At 39.1% G+C, this 21181-nt stretch overlaps 6 protein-coding genes across 6 annotated transcripts; all 6 read left to right on the forward strand.

The window, feature by feature from the left end:
• Nucleotides 1–253: 253 nt before the first annotated feature.
• TM35_000381190 (uncharacterized protein) lies at nucleotides 254–2593 on the forward strand (the record flags this gene model as incomplete). Its single annotated transcript, XM_029029533.1, has 1 exon — nucleotides 254–2593. The coding sequence occupies one exon, from the start codon at nucleotides 254–256 to the stop codon at nucleotides 2591–2593; it is 2340 nt and encodes a 779-aa protein (XP_028879110.1).
• A 1833-nt stretch (nucleotides 2594–4426) lies between these two features.
• Nucleotides 4427–7306, forward strand: TM35_000381200 (putative ATP-dependent RNA helicase; the record flags this gene model as incomplete). Its single annotated transcript, XM_029029534.1, has 1 exon — nucleotides 4427–7306. The coding sequence occupies one exon, from the start codon at nucleotides 4427–4429 to the stop codon at nucleotides 7304–7306; it is 2880 nt and encodes a 959-aa protein (XP_028879111.1).
• A 488-nt stretch (nucleotides 7307–7794) lies between these two features.
• On the forward strand, nucleotides 7795–10692 carry TM35_000381210 (uncharacterized protein; the record flags this gene model as incomplete). Its single annotated transcript, XM_029029535.1, has 1 exon — nucleotides 7795–10692. One exon carries the CDS (start codon nucleotides 7795–7797, stop codon nucleotides 10690–10692), a length of 2898 nt encoding a protein of 965 aa, XP_028879112.1.
• A 513-nt stretch (nucleotides 10693–11205) lies between these two features.
• Nucleotides 11206–13419, forward strand: TM35_000381220 (uncharacterized protein; the record flags this gene model as incomplete). Its single annotated transcript, XM_029029536.1, has 1 exon — nucleotides 11206–13419. One exon carries the CDS (start codon nucleotides 11206–11208, stop codon nucleotides 13417–13419), a length of 2214 nt encoding a protein of 737 aa, XP_028879113.1.
• Nucleotides 13420–14165: 746 nt separating this feature from the next.
• Nucleotides 14166–17111, forward strand: TM35_000381230 (uncharacterized protein; the record flags this gene model as incomplete). The annotated part of the gene is made up of 1 exon (XM_029029537.1): nucleotides 14166–17111. One exon carries the CDS (start codon nucleotides 14166–14168, stop codon nucleotides 17109–17111), a length of 2946 nt encoding a protein of 981 aa, XP_028879114.1.
• A 1027-nt stretch (nucleotides 17112–18138) lies between these two features.
• Nucleotides 18139–19725, forward strand: TM35_000381240 (UDP-glucuronic acid/UDP-N-acetylgalactosamine transporter; the record flags this gene model as incomplete). The annotated part of the gene is made up of 1 exon (XM_029029538.1): nucleotides 18139–19725. One exon carries the CDS (start codon nucleotides 18139–18141, stop codon nucleotides 19723–19725), a length of 1587 nt encoding a protein of 528 aa, XP_028879115.1.
• Between the last annotated feature and the right edge of the window lie 1456 nt (nucleotides 19726–21181).

The following is a 21181-nucleotide window of genomic DNA, read 5'->3' on the forward strand; positions in this document are numbered from 1 at the left end:
AGAAGAATGAGAAAAAAAAAAAAAAAACTTTTTTGAGAGTATAAGTGGATTATCCGAGACGATGGAATGTACGAAGATATACATATATGATGATAATATTAAAGAAATTGTGAGAAAGAAAACAAAACAAAACAAAAAAAAAAACAATCAAAGCTGACAAATTCTATCTATCTTTTTCTTTTTTTTTCGTTCTTCTTTTTTTTTTTTCGAATTGAGTAGTCTTTGTGAAACTAACCGCCCATTTAGGTAACTCATGGCACAACAAGGTTGGACTGGCTCTTCCCAGTGGTATTCACAGCCACAGCCACAGCCACAGCCACAGCAGTCACCACCATCACCGCCAAAACGGCCACCGCCATCACCGTCCAAGCGACCACAACAACGATCACCACCACAAGTACGACAACCACAACAGCAGTTTGGCCCTGTTCCCCAGTGGCAATCAATGAATGGTGCTAACATGCCAGGTGGTATGATGCCACAACAGTCCTATTCCATGTCGTACGGGCCGCAGTCTACACCCCCTCAATCATCATGGGGACCACCACCGCCATTATATCAACAAGCATACATGCAACCGAACTGTTGTGATACAACCTGCTGTGGAGTCCCTGGTCAAGCGGATCCATGTGACTGTTGTTCTCCTGTAGGTGGTGCTGGTTGCTCTTGTGCTAACGCTGGACCAATGGACCCTTACTGCTGTGGGCCACCAACAACTCCTAGTTGTACAGATTGCTGCACGTCTGTCTGTGATTGGACCTATTGTGCCATGATGTTTTTTACTGTATTGAGTATAATTGGTTTTATCGTTGTTATGGTCTTTAATAGGAATGATGACCTTTTTCACCGGTTTAAAGCTACCGACACTGTGGAGCTGCAGAAGCTACTACAGGATCAAATTACTGTTGATGGAAGTGTCTGTACACCTGCGCATCTGCCTACTATTAGTGGTAAGGTTTGCATGGAAGGTAACCTCAATGCCAATACATTTCTCGTTCAACTTGGTGCTTGGAATGCAGCAAGGGATACACTCTATTTCATCGCCATGGTATTCACTATCTTCACTTTTATATATGCCAACATTGTGGATTACCAACGCAAAAATGTCCGAATGCAAAGCGTTGAGATTCAATTCCAACAATCACAACAACAACAACAACAACAACAATTACAACAACAACAACAACAACAAAAACAAAAACAAGAAAGACAGAAACAAGATAAAATAGAGAATGATTCACCGAAACAATCTAAACAAAGAGAGAATAACAAACCTCTTACCCAACGTCCAACTCAGCGGCCAGTTGTACCACCCGTGATTCGTGGTCCTATTGAAGTTTATGGTACGCCATTCTATGAGTTTATGCGTATTGCATGGTTTGTAATGGGTGTAGCTATCTTTTTGTGGGTATGTAATATGATGGTTTCCTTCTGGAAATTCTCATCTTTTTACCACAAATCTACAAAAGGCGATCTTCAAAAATTCTTTGATGAATACAATACCCGTTTCACCGCAAGTGTCATTTGTGTCACCATTTATCTTGCATGGCCACTTGTAAACATATTTGTAGATTTAGCGTTGTGGCTGGTCTTTTTTATTCCGTGGGTGATATTCCGCAGTATGTGTAAACCCGGCATTGGTAGTCTTCGTCCTGCACTGCCATTACATGAGATGCCCGGTTGGGTGCGTCTTGACATGTTCTTTATGGATTTCGGTGATGTTCGGCGTATGGGTTTCTCAGAGCCTGCATGGACGCTTCTCACCGGCAGTCCAACGCCGTTGATGACATGCTGTGATGATCCCACCATTGACCGCGACCCAACTATGTCTACATGGCAGCAAAAACAACAAATGGAGTGGTATGCTCGTATGCAAGGTATATACCCAATGGGAATGGTATTACCACAGGCACCTCCAGCAGCAATGGCAGCAGCAGCAGCAGCACAAGGACAAACACACACTGTAGACATGCGTGCTACTAATACGGCTGCTGCTGCTGGTGATAATGGTAATGGTGAAAGTAGTCCAGAAAGTCGGCGGCGACACCATAGTCGCAGCAGCAGTCGCCACAAGCGCAGACACAGTCATAGCCGCCATAAACATGATGATGATGATGTTGCGATTACACATGATATCGATGGTACTTCATTCCCCACATCACCATCAGCATCCGTTTCGCAAATGGCAGGTAGTGTGGCTGTTGCTATTAATAATAATAATAATAATAATAATAATAATAATAATAATAATACCGGTGGTGGTGATGGCACACCGCGGCGGCGACACCGCAGCAGTAGTGCCAGCAGACACAGACACAGACACCGTGATGACAACCAAAGATCATCACGGGCCGCTGAAAGAGATGACGGCGGGGAAACAAACGGGGAGAGTGGTGAAAGCCGCAGTAGACACAGGCGGCATAGCAGCAGCAGACATCGACGACACAGCAGTCGTAGTCGCAGTCATGGCCGCCGTGAGAGTAATGGGCATATGAGTAATAACAATAACAACAGCAGCAATAACAACCATACTAACGATAGGCCCGATCGCATGAATAATGCCGATCTTGACAGAATGTTGAATGAACTATAGTTTACTGCGCCAAAAGCAGCAACAGCAGCATAGATGAGGCTTGTAGCCAATATGGTTTTTTTTTTTTGTTTTCTTTTTTCTTCTTTTCTTTTATTATTATTATTATTATTATTATTATTATTATTATTATTATTATTATTACAGAAGGGAAGCGTAACTTCGCTCCCTCAGTCTGAAGTGAAACCAAACCAAAGTCGAAACTGAGAGGACCCAAGTAGAGACATAAAGACGGAAAAAAGGAAAAGTGTACTGTTCAAGAGAATGCGATATTGTAAGAAAAATATAATTAAGGCGTACGTTTTACTCTTAAAATGCAGATATAGGGTCTTGGGTTTCGGTTTGTCTAATAGAGAGAGGTTAAAAAGAAACCGAATGAAAATACGGTTTAAGAACAAAAAAAAAAAAAAAACCCAAAGAGGGAGAATAAAATTTGTATAAAAAAGAATTTTTATACATATGTATATACAATTTATGTACTCTTTGGTCATAGAGGTTGAATAAAGCAGTGAGAATAGCAAAGGAAATAGAGAGCTCTTTCTCTGTTGCGAGTGAGGACGGGTACAAGAAAAAAAGAAAAGTGAAAAAGGGATATATGATGAACCTAAAGAATAAAAACGTGTTTTTTTTTTTGTTTTTGTTTTGTTTTTACATTGTATGTATGTCTCTCTTCGTGAACGTGTCTCTCTATGATAGAGCGAAGAAGCCAAGGTGAGAGAAGCGGCAAAGTAATAGAACTGTGTTTATGCTTGTGGTTGTGCCCATACACAAACATACTGGTGAAGAAGGATTAATAATAAAAGAAAAAAAGAAAATAACGTCCCCCACTTAAAACCCAAGGCTGGAGGTTGCTATAGCGGCTGGTTTTATTGACAAATAATAGAGAAAAAGAATGACCTATGTTGAAACGATAGAAATCCTCTTCTTAGTGTTTTTTCTTCCTCATTTTTTCTCCTTTTAAAACTCATTTTACGTCGTTTTTCTTTTTGTGTGTGTGTGTTTTCCTTTTTTTTTTTCTTTTCTTTTTATATATAATCTTTTTTATTCCTTTGTTTCGTGTTTCTCTACCGGTAGTCATTTTTTTTGTTTTTTTGTACTCTTTGTTTTGTGCACATGTTTGTTTCTCTCTTTGTGTGTTGGTGTGTAGTACAAGACAAGCATACCGGGAATTCTGTAGATTGTAAGTATATATATATATATATATATATATGCATTGATAGGAGAAGTTTATATGCAAATACACAATAAAGTAGATCGTCGTTAATCTTTCTTCGACGCATTTGCTCTGTTCTTATAGTCCATGTCTTCTTTCTTTATTTCCACGGTCGCTTGTTTTATTCGATTTGGTTTTTTATAGGATTTATTTTCTTTTTTTCTTTTTATTGCCTTTTCTCCCGTTGTTGTTTTTTCTTTCCTGTAGAGAGTCTTCTTGCCCAATGCTATGAGTACCTGTTTCCGGTTTTTTTTTTTTTTCTTTTCTTTGTATTGTTTGTTCCTATTCATTTTGCATTTCATTCATTTCTGCATACAATTACATTACATTTCAGACACTCAGACACATGTACTTTTTGTACCTGTATAGCAGCGAATGTGGCGATCACATCATACCTTCTTTTTTTTTTTTTATCATTCATCTTTTTATTTATTTATTTTTTTTTGTGTCTCTGTTTGTTTTCAAATCTATATTTGTAATTATTTTAATTCTTCTTCTTTTTTTTTCTTTTCTTTTTTATTCTATTCTTCGCTTGTTTTTTTTTTATTTATTTACAACGCCCACTGGTGGTGAACTCACATCTAAACTATTGGCAAAGAAGAAGAAAAAAAGGAAGAAGTGTAATGCCACGTACATACGATGGTCCAACGGGAGATGTGAATACCGCATTTGTGCAGAAAGTGCGGGATCTGCTCGCATCCACTTCTAATAGTAATGGAAATATTACAGCAGCACTGCAGGCCTCACCGCTCTATGATGCCATTCTTCGCTTTACAAGATCAGATAATGCGAAACAACAACAACAACAAGAGTCAACATCATCTAATGTAGTTGCAGAAAAACAACAATTGACAACTACGTCATCATCATCATCATTGTATTCTTCTGCTACTGCTGCTACTACTACTCCTGTTGTACCATTATCCATTGCACGCCGTGGAGTTGGGCCGAGGGATCCTCTTCTGCAGCGTAAACTTAAAAAACAACAACAACTTCAACGACAAGAACAATTACCACCATCATCACCTTTATCTACATCATCATCATCTAATCTTAACAAGGATGCTAATAGTAGAAGTGAAGAGAATGAGGAGGAACAGCAGAATCCACAAAAGGTCTTACATTGGAGTAGACGCCCATTACAGGAGATGACAAGTGCTGGATGGGACGTATTTCGAGAGCAGCTGGGTATTCACATAGAGGTAGTGGCCCGTCGATGCACCGCACAACAACAACAAGATCAACAACAACAAGAAAAAGAACAACAACACCAACACGCAACGACAACAACAACAACATCTATGGTGAAGTTTAGCAGTGAAATGCTCCGTCCAATACGTTGCTGGGAGGAGGCACGACTCCCATTTTCACTTGGCACTATTGTTGCCCGCCGTTATGTGCTGCCGTCGCCAATTCAATCTCAATGTGTACCTCTCGCCATGGCCGCGGCCCCCACACCGAGTGGAAAGATTGATGTGCTCGGTGTTGCGGAAACCGGCAGCGGCAAAACAGCTGCATATTTAATTCCACTGCTTGCCGATGTATTACACCGCACACCGCGACTGATTGGAAATGATGAATTGATTGCACATGGGCCTCTCGCTCTGGTGGTGGTGCCCACACGTGAACTTGCGGAGCAGGTGACGCGAGAAGCCCTTGGCTTTGTGCAAGGAGCCTCCGCAGATGAGATACGACGTCTCGTACAAGAAGAATATAAAATGGATAATCCACAGCATTCTAATCATAATGGTAGCGCTAACGTGACGGGTAATAATAATAATAATAATAATAATAATAATAATAATAATAATAATAATAATAATAATGTGATGCAACTACACAATACACTGGATGAGATTCGTGTGGTGAAGGTGGTTGGTGGTGAGGCGGCGGATGCGCAGTATGATGCCTTAGCGGCCGGTGCGCATGTTGTGGTTGGCACACTTGGGCAATTGGATGCTTTACTGCAACAGCGACTACTCGCATTGGGCAACACACACTTCGTCGTATTAGATGAAGCCGATCGCATGATTGAAGAACAACAAACAGAACGTCTAGTGGCAGTCCTGCAGCGATGTCCACTACCGCGACAGACTATTATGTTAACCGCCACTTTGAGTGCGGCTTGTGAAGATGTGGCTTGGAAGTATTTTTCACCAAATGGATTTGTGGTGGTGCGTGTGCCCCATCGCTGTTCCACCATTACGCAAGTGTTTGAAGTCATGCCGAGTGATCCAGGCGTTGCTGGAATAACGACGACGTTATCTTCTCATCATAATAAAGAAGGAAGAGGAGGAGGAACATTAAATAAACAACAAGAACAAGAAGAGAAGGCTGAACAACAACAACAACAACAACAACAACAACAAGTGGAACGACGACGCAATCCACTACTTCATCCATTGAAGTTTACAAGACTTGTGACTTATTTGGGTTATGCAACTGGTCCAATCGTGGTATTTGCGAATGAGAAGCGTACATGTGATGCCTTACATGATGAGTTGCGTGCAGAGGCGGCCCATCTTGCCGCACTAACAGAGTCTTTTTCACTAGAGACGCTTGTAGGGGAATTACCACCTGTTTTGCGTCCAAACTCACAACAACAACAACAACCATCACAACAACAACAACAGGGACGTCGACCAATGTTGAGTTTAAATAATATGCGCTCTGTGGCTTTGGTGCATTCCGAGCAGTCACAGACGGAGCGGCGACGACTTGTGGAACTCTTTCGTCGTGGCGAACGTCGAGTACTTCTCACGACAGATCTCTTGGCACGTGGTTTAGATGTGCCAAACATATCGCTTGTGATTAACTATGATATGCCCATGGTAGATACTGTTGGTAATACTGCTAATACGAATGCAGGTGAGGAGGCGGTGGAGAAATATATTCACCGTGTTGGACGTACGGGTCGTGCTGGGGCGAGTGGCGTGGCGGTGTCTTTTGTGTGTCTTCCATCTGCATTGATTCAACGTGCAGAGCATTATGTATTGCGCAGCCTGTCAACATCTGGTGATGGCTCCAACAAACAACAAATGCAGCGAATCACAGTGCTGCAAACCTCTGCGAAGGCGAAGGCACAAGAGTTAGATAAACGCGAATTAACAGGATCCAAGAACAAAGATAATGACATGGATGATTTCATCTTACAACCATTAGATGAGGAGGAATATGATGAAGATGATGAAGATGGAAATAATGGTGAAGGGGATGATGTACATGAGCCACCGCGAGCACGTCAACGTTTTGAGGATAATCAACATTTACAAGATGGAACTGTGAAGGCGAATGATGTTACTCCATCATTCTCACATGATGAATTACTCTTGCGGCCGCTGTGGAATTTTCTTGTGAGTTGTGCAGAAGCGAATGGTGCTGCCGTGCGTGGGGCTGAATTAATTCAGCAGCAACGATGTCGTTTAATTCAAATGTCTCCAGTGCTTGCTGCATTGATGACTGCCTTTGCGCAACGTTCCCCACACGGTTCCATCACCACCTAGTCTCTCTTTCTTTATCTATGTCTCTCTCTAGTTCTCTTATTGTTCTTTTTTTCACTGTGTTTCTTTTTTTTTTTCTTTTTCTTTTGGGAACTTAAGAAAAAAAAAATGCTTCTGTATTTGTTCTATGATTGTTAAGGTTGTGAGGGGTGTTTGTAATCTTTCTTCTTCTTTTTTTTTCCTTTTTTTTTGGTTTTGTTAAGGTTTGAAAGAGCCACTCTGGCTGAAAGATTAGAAAGGATTTAAGCTTTTTTTTTTTTTTTTAATTTTGCTCTGCCTTCACTGCTGTATTCACTACCAACGCATTCTACATCAACAGAGCGAGTAGGAACGAAAACAAACATAGAAGAAAAAAGAAAAGCAAAATAAAAAGAACCTGTAAACAAACGATCCGCATAACAAAAAAAAGGAGAAAAAAAAACAGGAAGGTACTAGTTTGGGCAGTACATATATATATATATATATATATATATATATATATATAATTGGTGATGTATCGCACAGACACTCTAGAAGATCGCGTGGAGTTGTTACTACGCCGCATTGCGAAAGGTGCTGAACAACGCGATGCCGTTCTCGAAAACGTCGCCCACGCCGTTGCCGACACGGCGAGTTTAACCGCATGCGTAGATGATGTACGCACGGTATCACGTCGAATGCTCTTTTCTTGTGTAGATAGTGGCGCTGGACTCGCCCGTACGATTGCTGTGAGTGCCGCCCTCGCCGGCCGCAGTTCCCGCCGAGTGAAACAACTCGATTTGTTGTTGAGACGTGTGCGGGATGCGAAGACGACGGCGGATGCCTTGCGGGAGATGCGGCACACGATTGCCCGTGTGAACAGTACAATTGATGCCGGTGATCTTGAGCGTACGGTGCAACTTCTACGCAAGTATGAAGAGGCCAGTGCGCACTTTGGCGGTTCGGTGCCCCCTGCACTGCTGGAAGAGGAAGAAGGGGATGATGATGAAGAGGAAGAAGATGATGAGGAATACGGAAATAGCGAAGATGAGAATGGAATGACTGGGGCTACAGAGAAGGAACTGATGGGGCATGATAGTAAAGAGGCGAAGTATTCACAAGAAGAGAAGATGACAAGTGCAGAAGGGAAAGATGCTTTTTCTTCTTCTACACCTGGAAGAGCCGTAAACAGTGGTGATGGTGTTGTTATTGGAGGAGATAATAATAATAATATTAATAATACTAATAATAATAGTAGTAGTGGTGGTGACAAGAGAAGAAAGACACCCAAGGGTAAGAATAAGAAAAACAAGAAGAATAAGAGTGTTAAGAGGAATGGTGAGGTGGCATGTGTAATTTCATCAGCGCGGGAAGCTGCAAAAGAGAAACTACTGGAAAAGTTTCGTTCTGCTACTCGAGCAAATGATAAACTAACCATTATGCAAACCATAAGGTTACTGACACTTCTTGGTTTTCGTGATGAGGCCTGTGGACTCTACTGTACATGGATGTGTGAACACACAATTGCGGCACTAAATAAAATGGTAGAACGGGAATTACGAAAAATGGATGATCCCAATGAGGCTGGAATGAGTCATCTCGCCCTTGTCTCTACGGCTCTTGATGTGGTGGTTGCGGCATTTGAAAATGAGGAGGAGTTTATGCGTGAAACGTTTGGAGATGTAGGGTTATTACGATTATTAACAGAATTACATAGTAAATCCACCAGTCAATGTGTACCAGTATTGAAAGATTTTTTAAAGAAACGACAGGAAGTATTACGCTCTGTTACAGCTCCTGTTTCTGTCTCTCCTTCTGGTACTGCTGGTATTGATAATAATGGTGGTGTTACCACTACGACTCTCACTACACTTGACCCACGCCGTACAGATCAAATTCTAGAGGAGATGTCTCATCTTGTTTCTTGTTGTCATTTATATTGGGCCTTTGCACAATCAAAGCAGCAGGAGTATCTACATAGTGCTGAGGAAAGTGGAAAACAACAACAACAACAACATCATCATCATCAGCAAGGAGAAGGGCAATTAACACAAGATGCAATGACTTCCGTAGATTCGTTATGGTCTTCACGGGATAACCCACTTATGAATACAGTACAAGAGATTCTTGCAGTGTTTGTTCCTCTACAAAAGAGTTACTTTACTGCGGCATTTGATCAAGTTATGAGATTACAAATGGAGGCCTTACATGGTGTAGGTAGAGAAGGATCAATGGGACCTGGATCCCCAGGTTTGGGTGCTGGTAGTGGAATGGGTGAAGGTATTGGTGAACGTAGAGTTACTGGAATTGGAAGTACTGCTGGTGGTATTAGTAATAGTAATAGTGGTAGTAGTAAGAAACCAGCAACCATTGCAAGTCCATCTACCAGAACGGCAGCGAATTTTATGACTGGACTTGCAGCATTATATACTTCTACCGGTATTGCAACTGCAAATTCAGGAGAGAATGAGTTTGAACAGGATGCTGCTTCTCATCAAGTTCCTATCACTCTACCAGATGATGTATTCTTCTTTCTTCGTATTGCCCTTCATCGGGCGATGAATACAAAATCTACACAGATTATATCTGCTGTATTTATCGCATGTGCAGAGCTTGTGCAATCTAGAGTTATTCCAGTTCTGCAGGAGTACACCACTCTCCCTCCCGCAGCACAACTACACCAATTGCAACAACAACATCAAGAACACGGTTACACATTACCTTCTCGAGTCCTGCGGTGGACAAGTGCGGCACAGCGCACCGCCAACTATGCACATAAACTAGCAGATGAATTACGACAATTAACGCGTGCCAATAACTTTACCGGTAAAGATTTATTACGTTTTAATGAATTAGCAGAAGATATGGATGTGATTTCACGTGATCTTTCCGCTACCGTAACCCGATGGCTCACACACTATGCGGAAATTTGTTATCAAGCTCATGTCGCCACCTTCCTTGACCGCTTTGCCTCACTCCCCTACACACTCACAGAAGATGTTTTTTATCATTACGAGTTAAGTGATCCGTGGGTGAATGCGTGTGTGGTGGCCTCCACCACCGCTCTTAATCCATTTGATAATCATCTCGACTCTTACAGTTTTGATATTTTTCTGCTTGCACTCGTCCGGCGTGTATCTAATGCGATGTGGCAATCACTTGTACAAAAGAGCTTTAGTGCCTATGGGGCTCTGCAGATGGATCGTGAAGTACGCACTCTTCGTACCTTTTTCCTCAGCCGTGCTCATGAACAACAACTGCGGGAGGCTTTTCTCCCACTCACAACAGCCACGACACTGTTACTATTAGACTCCCCGCAGGATGCGGAACATCAAGATATGGGCGAGGGACTCACCGCAGAAGAGAAGCGGCGGGTGTTGGCCTGTCGTGCAGAATTTAACCGTGCAGAGATTGCGAGACTGAGGCTGTAGTAATGTAGTAATATAGTAATATGAATGAATGAAAAAGAGGAAGAAGAAGAGGAAGAACTCTCTGTTGCTGTTGCTGTTCTGGTTTTTTTTTGGTTTTGCTTAGTTTCGAATTCTTTTTTTTTTTTATTGAGTTTGCTTTTCTGTGAGAACGGGCGGCGTGAATCACGCGAATATTGCAGACATGTATGCGGTTTGGTTGCTTTTTTTTTTTTCCGTTTGCACTGTTCTGTTTTCTCATGTTTTTTTTTTTCTTTTTTTTCTTTCCTTCTACCCTTCCCTCTTTGCTGGTTTTTGACTTTTTTTTTGTTTTTATTTCTTTTTCCTTTTTGGTTTCTTCTTCTCTTTTCCTTTGAAAATTACACTAATGTGTAATAGTTTCTTATTTTAATATCCGATTTGTTTTGAGTAAAAGAAAAAGGAGGTCTCTCTCTCTCTCTCTCTGTTATTGAGAGTTTGATTATACTGTAAGAGATACCAACATCATCTCTACAAAAAAGAAAAAAAAAAGAAGCTATGTCCTTTAGTTCTGGTAATAGTAGGGGTGGCAGTAACACCGGTGGAGGCCACAATAATAACAATAATAATAATAATGATAATAATAATAGTATTAATTACTACTATAGTCATCACAGCAGAGGTAGTATGAACAGTGGAAGTGGGGCGAGAGGAAGACGGCCGCGATCTCCAAGTCCTCCTGATCGTCATGCATCACCACAAGAATATCATCACAACCAACATCATTACTATAATCAACATTCACAACAACAACAACAACAACAGTATATGCAAAGAGGAGGAGGACGTCATTCACCTCCTCGTCGTCCACCTTATCGCCGTCGCCGTGATGAAATGCCGTACACTATTCCAAATATTGCCCCACGATTACAAGTACCGCATGATTTACCGGTAGATGTGACTGCCTTTTTAGATCTCGTGGCTTTTTACGTTGTGCAAGGCGGCCCTACGGCGGAGGAGGAGATAATGAAACGTGAGGAGAATAATCCCCACTTTGCGTTTCTCCACAATCCCTGGAATCATCCTATGCAAATATATTACCGTTGGCGACTCTATTCATTACTGCAGGGTGATACTATGTTGAAGTGGCGTACAGAACCATTTCAAATGGAACGTGGAAATGATGCGTATGTGTGGGTGCCGCCACCCGCCATCTCAAGTGGACCTGAATCTCTTTTGAATGTTTTCACACAGGAGGTACCTAATAACAAGAATAATACTAATAATACTAATAATAGTAGTACCATCACTAGTAGTAATAATAGTACTATGGATATGAATAGAGATGCTCGTACTACGAATACGAATACTAATAGTACTACAACTACACACCCCGTTCCATCGGCGTCGTGGTTATCACGGATGTGTGTTTCTGAAGGTGCCTTCTTTGTTACATTAGGGAAATCCGCAGTTGTGGAATGGCAACAGCTACTTCACATGGAACACCACGTAACAGAGGCCACACGTAGTGGACAAACATTAGAGGAACGATTGACTGCCTTAACGGCGGTGTTGCTGGATCGTGGACTCATTGCACAACGTATGGTGTTTGCTGTGGAACACCAACACGCCGCCTTGCATTTGATGAGTCTCGCATTAGATGAAGTCTTGCGTTTAGCGTATGAAGCTGCTAGATCTCTTAGGGATATTGGTGTTGGTAGTAATAACAGTGAAGCGAATACGAATAACACCAAGCAGAGTAGCAATACAAATAGCGGTAGTGCTCATCATATGAATAATACTGGTAATATCCCTAATGATAATAATAATAGTAGTAATAATAGTAATAATGTTGGGGATTGTGCACTTCGAGCAGCTGCACGTTGTTGTATGTGCCTGTCGTATCTTTTTACATTAAACGATATTGGAAAGAATGGAAATACGGCACCGTTAACAGACGAAGAAGTGGCCCATTTAGCACCCCTATGGGAGGGACCCAGTGGTGTTAGTAATAGTAATAGTACGAATACTAATACTAATACTAATAGTAATAGTAGTAATACGAATATAAATACTTCTGGAAACCATTCTAATCCAATGATGTCCACAACAAAGGGAACTACCACCACATCTCACACAGATGACTATACATCTTCTCTCTCCAGTGGATTATTACCATTACCCTCCCCATTAAATCCTGCTGCCTCTTCCTCTTCCTTATCATCATCTACAACGATATTAACAACAACAACCGCAACAGCAACAACAGCTGGAGGTGGAGGAGGAGGAGCATCTCTGCGTTTGTTAAATCGTGCTCTTGAGAAGATTATCCCAACACTCATTGAGGCCACACTTATTGTGGCTCTCTGCACAGTCCAACAGTACGGCGCCTTAACAGTTGATAACGCACAAGAAACATCCCGGAGTTCCGCCAAACCACCAGGCGCTGAAGAGATGGAAGGTATTTTACCATTAGATATTGATCAGGCGGCTTATGTACATGTGCAGGCCAAACTCGCCGCCGCCCGTGCAGCTGTAACAACAACAGGAACAACAACAACAACAGGAATAAATACAAATATCTCAGCAGCTGTAATGACTGTGCGAAAGGAAGATCGTGATGCGGTTTGTATGATTGCACTGTTATTGATATCATGGCTTAAACAACTCTGTGCGTCTTGGGCGGAGAGTGATGTCATTGGAAGCCGTTGTTGGAGTACATTACTCACAAAGTACGTCTGTCTGCTCTCACAGCCTATTGAAACTACATGAATATATCTCTGCTTTATTCATTCACTCTTACTTTCTTTTTTTTTATATTCTCGCCATTATTGGCATCGTCTGTACGTGATGAATGTACATGTGTAATTATTATCTTTATTATTACTACTATTATTTGTTCATGTTCTCTGTTACATTATATCAGAAAAAAAAAAAAAAAAAGAACGTCAATAGGGAGGGAGAAAGTAAACAACAACAAAAAAAAAAACGAAGAAATCAAGAAAAAAAAAAGAAATATATATACACTAAAATCTATTACAATGTGTACAAATTATTAAGAATATAATATTGTTAGAATTGATAAATAGAGATATTACAAACGTATAAACATGTGTGTGTTTTCTTTCTTCTTTTCTTTTTTCTCTTTCTTCTTATGGTGGTAAAGCAGAAGGGGATTTCTTGTAGATTACAGAATTAAGGCAATTTGAACAGAGAAATAATCATAACAAAAGGGAATTACACTCACACACATTTACAAGAGAAGAGAGTCCTATTAGCAACAGCAGCATTGGCAGTACCCCAGTTGCTGTTCGTTACTGGTGTGCGTGTTTTTTTTTTTTTTCTTTTTCTTCTCAGTAGGTTTGTATTTCATAGTGGTGTTGGTCTTGCATTGCTCCTATCTCTCCTCCTAATATATATATAGATAGAAAGATATATTGTATATATATTATTGTTATTATTATTATTATCATTATATTATTAGTGTTACTGTACTTATTTATTTATTACTTATTTAGATGAACGACGAGACCCATACTGTGCGGAGTGCCTCCCGTACAACGAGTGGTATTTCTTTCCACACAACGACGATTATAAATGCAGACAGGCCCACCACCGCCACAACACGACAATCCTCCTCTCTCCCTCTTCAGTGGAGTAGTCATCATATCTATACAACGCCATTAACACATCTGCATGGATCTACACCTCTGAACGACTTTTCCATAGTAACAACAACAACAACAAGTCCTGTGCATACAAACAGTATATTAACACCACGAGTAGTGGATGTATTGAAAGCGGGGCGGCCACCATCGCGTGGACGTGCAAGTATTAATCCACTCGCACCGGACGCACGCACAACTCCTCCAGCAGCCCCACCGCGTAGACGCTTCCAATCACAAAGCCGTCAACAACAACAACATCAACATAGTAGTGGTAGTGGTAGTCATAGTAGTGAAAAGAGTCCAAAGGATCATTACAACGAAACTACTAATACTGCTGCTATGAATATCAGTAATGACAATAACAAGAAGAATAATGGGAATAGTAAGAAGGAGAAGGGAAGTAATAATAATAATAATAATAATAATAATAATAATAATAATAATAATAATAATAATAATAATAATAATAATAATAATAATAATAATAATAATAATAATAATAATAATAATAATAATAATAGTGTGTGTGGTTCAGCCTCTGCGGGTTCTACGCCTACGCCTATTCCCACACCCGCACCCACTCCGACACCAGCGCCTATTATTCCACCGCCTGATGTTAATATGAATAGTGTTAATATAAATAGTGCTCCTGTTGTGTTGGCACCATCGCAGGAGGAAACAGGATTAGAGACATCTAAACAGAATACATTAGAGACTAAAGAGGCGAAGCACCATCAACAACAACAAGAAGAAGAAGTAAAAGAACAGATATCTTTACAAGACCAGATGAATACTGATGAGACATTGACAAAGAGTGGTTCTCGTGAAGATGTTGTCACTGCCCCTGTTGTATTAAATAATGTACAGAACTCATCTGAGAGACGCTCTTCTTCTTCTTCTAATGTTCACAATTCAACTCCTCCTCCTGCTGCTGCTATTGTTACTCATGGGAATAGTGGTACACTCTCTCCTTCTCCACTTCCCTCGGCGCCCATTACAGCTCCAGAAGTATTAGAAACAGATCTGCAGACCTCACCTCTTCAATGGTCAGCTCAACAACAACAATATCAACAACAACGACAAAGTTCATTTAAATCCGTTATTCGTATGCCGCCTCCCAGGCCGCATCGATTATCACCGGATGATCTTCCAACAGTACATGAACCATTGTTACTCCCTCGAACGGCAACACCATCGCCTATGGAAGAAGATGCAAAAAGAAGAAGAAATAGTGTTTCCATGTCTCTTCCACTTAGTGTAAATGATTACTATGTGCCTCCTGTATTAGAAGAAGGGGAAGTAGGTGCGGTATCATCACCACCGTTTAAACAACAACAACAACGTCAATATCAACAACGTCAATATCAACCAGGATATAGACAACCACAACAACAAGAACAATATCAACAACGAGAAAAAGAAGAAAGACGTAATTCTGTAAATTATGCCGATATACGTAGATCTCTTGCATCCTCTACGGCATGCCGTGAAGGTACATTGCGGGATGTTGGTGTAGCGGTAGACGCACTCCTCACACGTGGATCTACTCATCACCCAACAACAACAACAACAACACGATTGGCCCCATCCCCACTATTATCTCCAAATGAAAACACCACCGTACTAGTAGTGGCAAGAGAGGAATGTAAACATCATCAAAAGCATAGTCATAGAGAGAGCAATAGCAGAAGTGGATCCTCTGAAAGTACCCTTTCACACCGGCCAATGGTTGTACGGGTATTTGTACCGCAATCAGTATTAGATGAGGCCACTGTGTTTGATCTTAAGATTGAAGTTCAACGTCAAATTGGTGTGGCGGCGGCAGAGCAAACACTTCGCGCTGATGGCATTGTACTTTTAGATGATGTCCCACTCGCCTTTTTAGATCCCGATACAGTACTCTTTATGGAAACAAAACATATGCATAACACTACCGCACTCCCCAGACAACAACAACAACAACAACAAAAACAACAGAAAGAGAAAGAGGAACAGCAGCGATATCTACATGAAGGAGATCAAAGAGAGAGGCATATGTATACAACCACACAGGAAAGTGGAGATGGGATGATAAGATCGAAATCATCCATTGGATCTGCAATCACTCCAATCTTTGCTAGTAGTGGTAGTGGTAGTGGAAGTGGAAGTGGTGTACTCTGGCGAAAGATTCCAGTAAAGCAGCCAGATGAAAGAACAAAGGGGCAGTCAATACATCGGACTCATACCACTACGAGCCATCATAATAACTATAATAACTATAATAATAATAATAATAATAATAATAATAATAATAATAACCATGTTAATAATTATAATAATATGCGTCGTTTCAAAAATAATGATAAACAGATAGATGAAAAGTTTAATAATGATAATGATGATGCCCCACATGAAAGTTACATTAGTGCGACTATTTATATGAAGAGTGATGATAGTACAATCGATTATAATAGTAAAGATGATACGGCGGCTCCTCCTCCTCCTCCTCAAGAGCAGAGACCATCACAACAAGAACAATTACAAGAAAAGAAGAGAAAAGAATTTCTCTTCACTAAAACTTCTTCTACTTCTCCTTCAAGTGGTGGTGTGAATTCTCCAAGACCGTTAGCCACTGCAGATTGGCAAAGTAGTAAACAAAGTTCCACCGGTCTGTGTAGTCTTCTGGAAGCACAGAGATCATCCAGACGGCATCAACAACGGGAATTATTAGAAGATGCCATGTTGAAAGCTCAACAACAAATGGAATTATTATCGTGGCTCTGTCGCCGCAGAGAGTATTCAACTCCCAGTCAATAATCACTACAGCAGCAACAACAACAACAAAAGAAACAACAAAATCAATCATAGTTAACATGAGAACGATAGAGAAGGGGTGAAGGGAGAAAGAGATTTGGGAGGCGGGTGGGGAGAGACATCCTGTTTGCGTTATCAGGAGAGAAACCTTCTGCCCACAAGAAACCAACATTGTTTTTTTTTTTTTGTTTTTGTTTTTGGTTCTGTATTATTACTGTTGTTTATTATTATTATTATTATTATTATTATTATTATTATTATTATTATTATTGCGAAATAGAAAAAAAAAAAAAGGCGAATATACTCCTTTCCTATGTATATATGTATATAAAATAGGGGGTGGTAAATATATGTGGTTCCTTTATTTTCATTGCATTACTGGCGTTACCGAATGATGGGATATATCTATATATATATATATCATTATCTATTTTTTGTAGATGTATATTGTTATTTCTTATTTGTACAGGTCTCCTATTTTATTTCCATAACGGCAAAAATATTTAAAAAAAAAAAAATGTTTTTTTTTTTTTTTTTTTTTTTTTTCTGTTTCTCTACGTCTTATATATATATGTAAGCAATAGGAAGAAGGAAGAACTCTCGAGTTTAAAGAAAGGGCTTTGCGCATAAACAAAAAAGGGGGTAACAAAATAAATAAATAAAATAAAAGCAAGTAGAAGGTGTTGAAGAAGCTTTTTTCTTCTTTTTCTTTTTTTTTTCTGTTACTAAAATCGATAAGAGAATTTGTAAAAAGAAGGAAAAGAAAAGAGTATATTCAAACAAAAAACTAATTGTGTATAGTTACCACTAGAAGAAAGGTATATACACAGACAAACAGACACAGGTATTTATACACATATTTATATAGTATATATATATATATATACTCTTTCTTTCTTATAAGGGTATACAAGGGCGTTTACACAGTTCTTCAACGAACAACAATATTATTATTATTATTATTATTATATATATAACGGTACAAGTAAGGTTATTTACCACACACACACACACGTAGAAGTGGAAATAAATGCGAGTAGAATCATTACACCATGATGAACATGAAGGTCTCATACCTTTACATGGACGGAGTGCTGTTAGAAACAGTACAGTTGGCGTTACTCCTTCTGTTTACGCCCGAACAGTCGGGGTCTCATCATCACATTTGACGGATAAAACTTATACCGATCTCAACAGCAACAGCGGCATGATTAACCACACTCTCTCTGGTAGTAAGCATACCGCTTTTTATAGTAGTGATGCTTCTCCTATACAAACAACAACAAAAACAATGACTACTACTACTACTACTGCAAATGGATATACTGTAGGGAAAACATTCGAACACCCCTTATTGGGTAATGAGAAGAGCCACTCCGACGGTACATTTGGTATTCTTGGTGTTGGTGGAAATAAAACAGATATGATAGGAGAAGCCACAGCAGCGGCGAATGCGGCGGCCGTTGCCATTTCTATTGGATCTGCTGCTGGTGGTGGAGTAAATAATGCTACTAGTAGTAGTAATAGTAATAATAATAATAGTGGTGGAGGTAGTATATCATTACTGGAATTTAATGCCCGTAGTGCCTCTGGTAGGATAAAGATGTTCGCCGCCTTATTATATGCGGTTGTTTCTATTGGTATTATGATGTTAACAAAAGCCATCTTTACAGAGTTTGACTTTCGGTGTTTTATCTTTATTGGTTTCTTACAGTATATAACCACAACAGTGGTGAGTCTTGTACGATTGCAGCGTGGAAGTATAAGTTTCCCATTACGTGGTGCTTTCCGTATTTTATTTGTAGATCTTTTCCCACTTCCCATGGTATTTGTATTTAACACATTAAGTGGATTAGGAGCTACACAATCTCTTAATATGCCACTCTTTGTTTTATTACGTCGTCTTTCTATTGCCATGACACTTGCGGGTGAAGCCTTTTTTCTCCGTTATCGTCATGATGTCTCTACACGATTATCTGTTTTATTAATGTTGGCAGGGGCATTTGTAGCGACGGGCTTTGATGTACAAAATGTTCCCATGCGGGGAGTTTTCTTTGTATTAGTAAATGATATCTGTACAGCATTAAATGGAGTATTAACTCGATCTCGATTAGATGAAGGTCGTCTCTCTTCAGAAGGTGTGATGTTTTACACAAATGCCTTTGCTGCCATTGTTGCGGGATTATTACTTTTATTAAATGTACGTGGGGAATTAGATGAATTACTACAAGATACCGTGTGGAGTCCATCACTTTTATTCTTTCTCACATTAAATGCCATGGGAGGATATGCGATTAGTTATTGTACCTATCTGTGTATGAAATTAAATTCCCCCTTAACGGTTTCTATGATTGGGGCAGGGAAGAATGTTGTCTCTTCTTATGTGGGGATGGCCTTTAGAGATTACGCCTTTGCGTGGCCGTCTTTTATTGGCGTGAATATCTCCGTCGTTGGATGTGTGCTTTATAGTTATAGTGAGATCCACAGAATGCTGCGGCGACAGGAGAGTGAAACGCCGCCTCCCCCACCAGCACCAGCACCAATAACTACAATAACTACAACAACAGCAGCCGCACAGTCCACATCCCATTGGAGTAAGAAGGAAGTGGTAAAATAATAATAATAATAATAATCATAATAATAATCATAATATGAAGAAAAAGAAATAGAAATAACAAAAAAAAAAAATAAGGGGAAAAAAAGAGAAAGAAAAGGGAGGTTGGTGGGGTTTCTCTGTTTTTATTTTCTCTCTCACTGTGTGTTTGTGTATATAATGTATGTGTAGAGAACCGTTGAATGAAAAGGAAAAAAAAAAAAATTATATATATATATATATATATATATAATAAAGATCGAGGATAATAAAGATAAAAAGGATGTGTGTATGAGTGTGGATGGGTGGGAGAGAGAGAGAAAAGAGAGAAATAAGAAGAGGAAACGTATATATTTATATATTTATATTATAGGTAGATATAAATATAGTTGTATATATCCGTACAGCATAGTGTGTATATATTTTTCTAGTTAAACCGATTATCATTTAATATTAGGAAGAAGTAAAAGAAAAGAAAAAAGAAAACAAAAGAGAGTAAAAAAAGAACGTCGAGTGTGTACATGTCTGAAGGAAGGAGTATACGGTAAAGTAGAGAAGTATTATTAAAACAAAAGGGATACTCAATAATAATAATAATAATAATAATAATAATAATAATAATAATAATAATAATAATAATAATAATAATAATAATAATAATAATTAATACATGTAGACGCAGGGATACAAAAGAGAAAAAAAAAAAATGATATCGGTATCCCTGTTGGTATAATTATTGAGTAAAAAGTCAAGAAAAAAAAAAAGAATAAAAGGAGAGAAAGAGAAAAGAAAGACTGTGAATAAAAGAGAAGGGAAGAGAAGAGAAGAATAGGGGTTGACTGAGAGTATTTCATACGTATATTATTCGTATTATTATTATTATTATTATTATTATTATTATTATTATTATTAACACTGTTAGTGTTATTATTAGTGTTAACAATTATACTCTGAATAATGTTTCTATGTTGTTTTTTTTTTTTTTTTTTCGTGGATCTATCTCTTTTTTTTTTGTTTTCTTTCTTTTTTTCTCTCTGTGTGTGTACATCAAAAAACAAAATCAGTGAGGATTTTGCTCTTCTGTATATTTGCTTAGGGAGACAACGTACTTCATATATACAAAATATATACAAAATATATATATATATATCTTTATTCTTTTATTATTATTATTATTATTATTATTATTATTTCTTGTTTTTTCTTCATTTACACTCAGTTACTATATAGAAAAGTATATATATCTGTCTATATATACATCTATATATATATCTGCGTTTGTTTGTATGGGAAAGTGCGTAGGAAGGCTCTACACACCCCAAACGGAGAAGAGAAAATAATATTTGGGTGAATTTTTTTGTTTCTTTTCTTTTCTTTTCTTTCTCTCTTTGTGTGTATTTCTCTTTATTCGCCACTGCTGTTATTATTATTATTATTATTATTATTATTATTATTATTATTATTATTATTATTATTATTA

The sequence above is a fragment of the Trypanosoma theileri genome (assembly GCF_002087225.1).
Source record: "Trypanosoma theileri isolate Edinburgh chromosome Unknown TM35_Tth_38_V1, whole genome shotgun sequence".
Taxonomy (NCBI): Eukaryota; Euglenozoa; class Kinetoplastea; order Trypanosomatida; family Trypanosomatidae; genus Trypanosoma; species Trypanosoma theileri.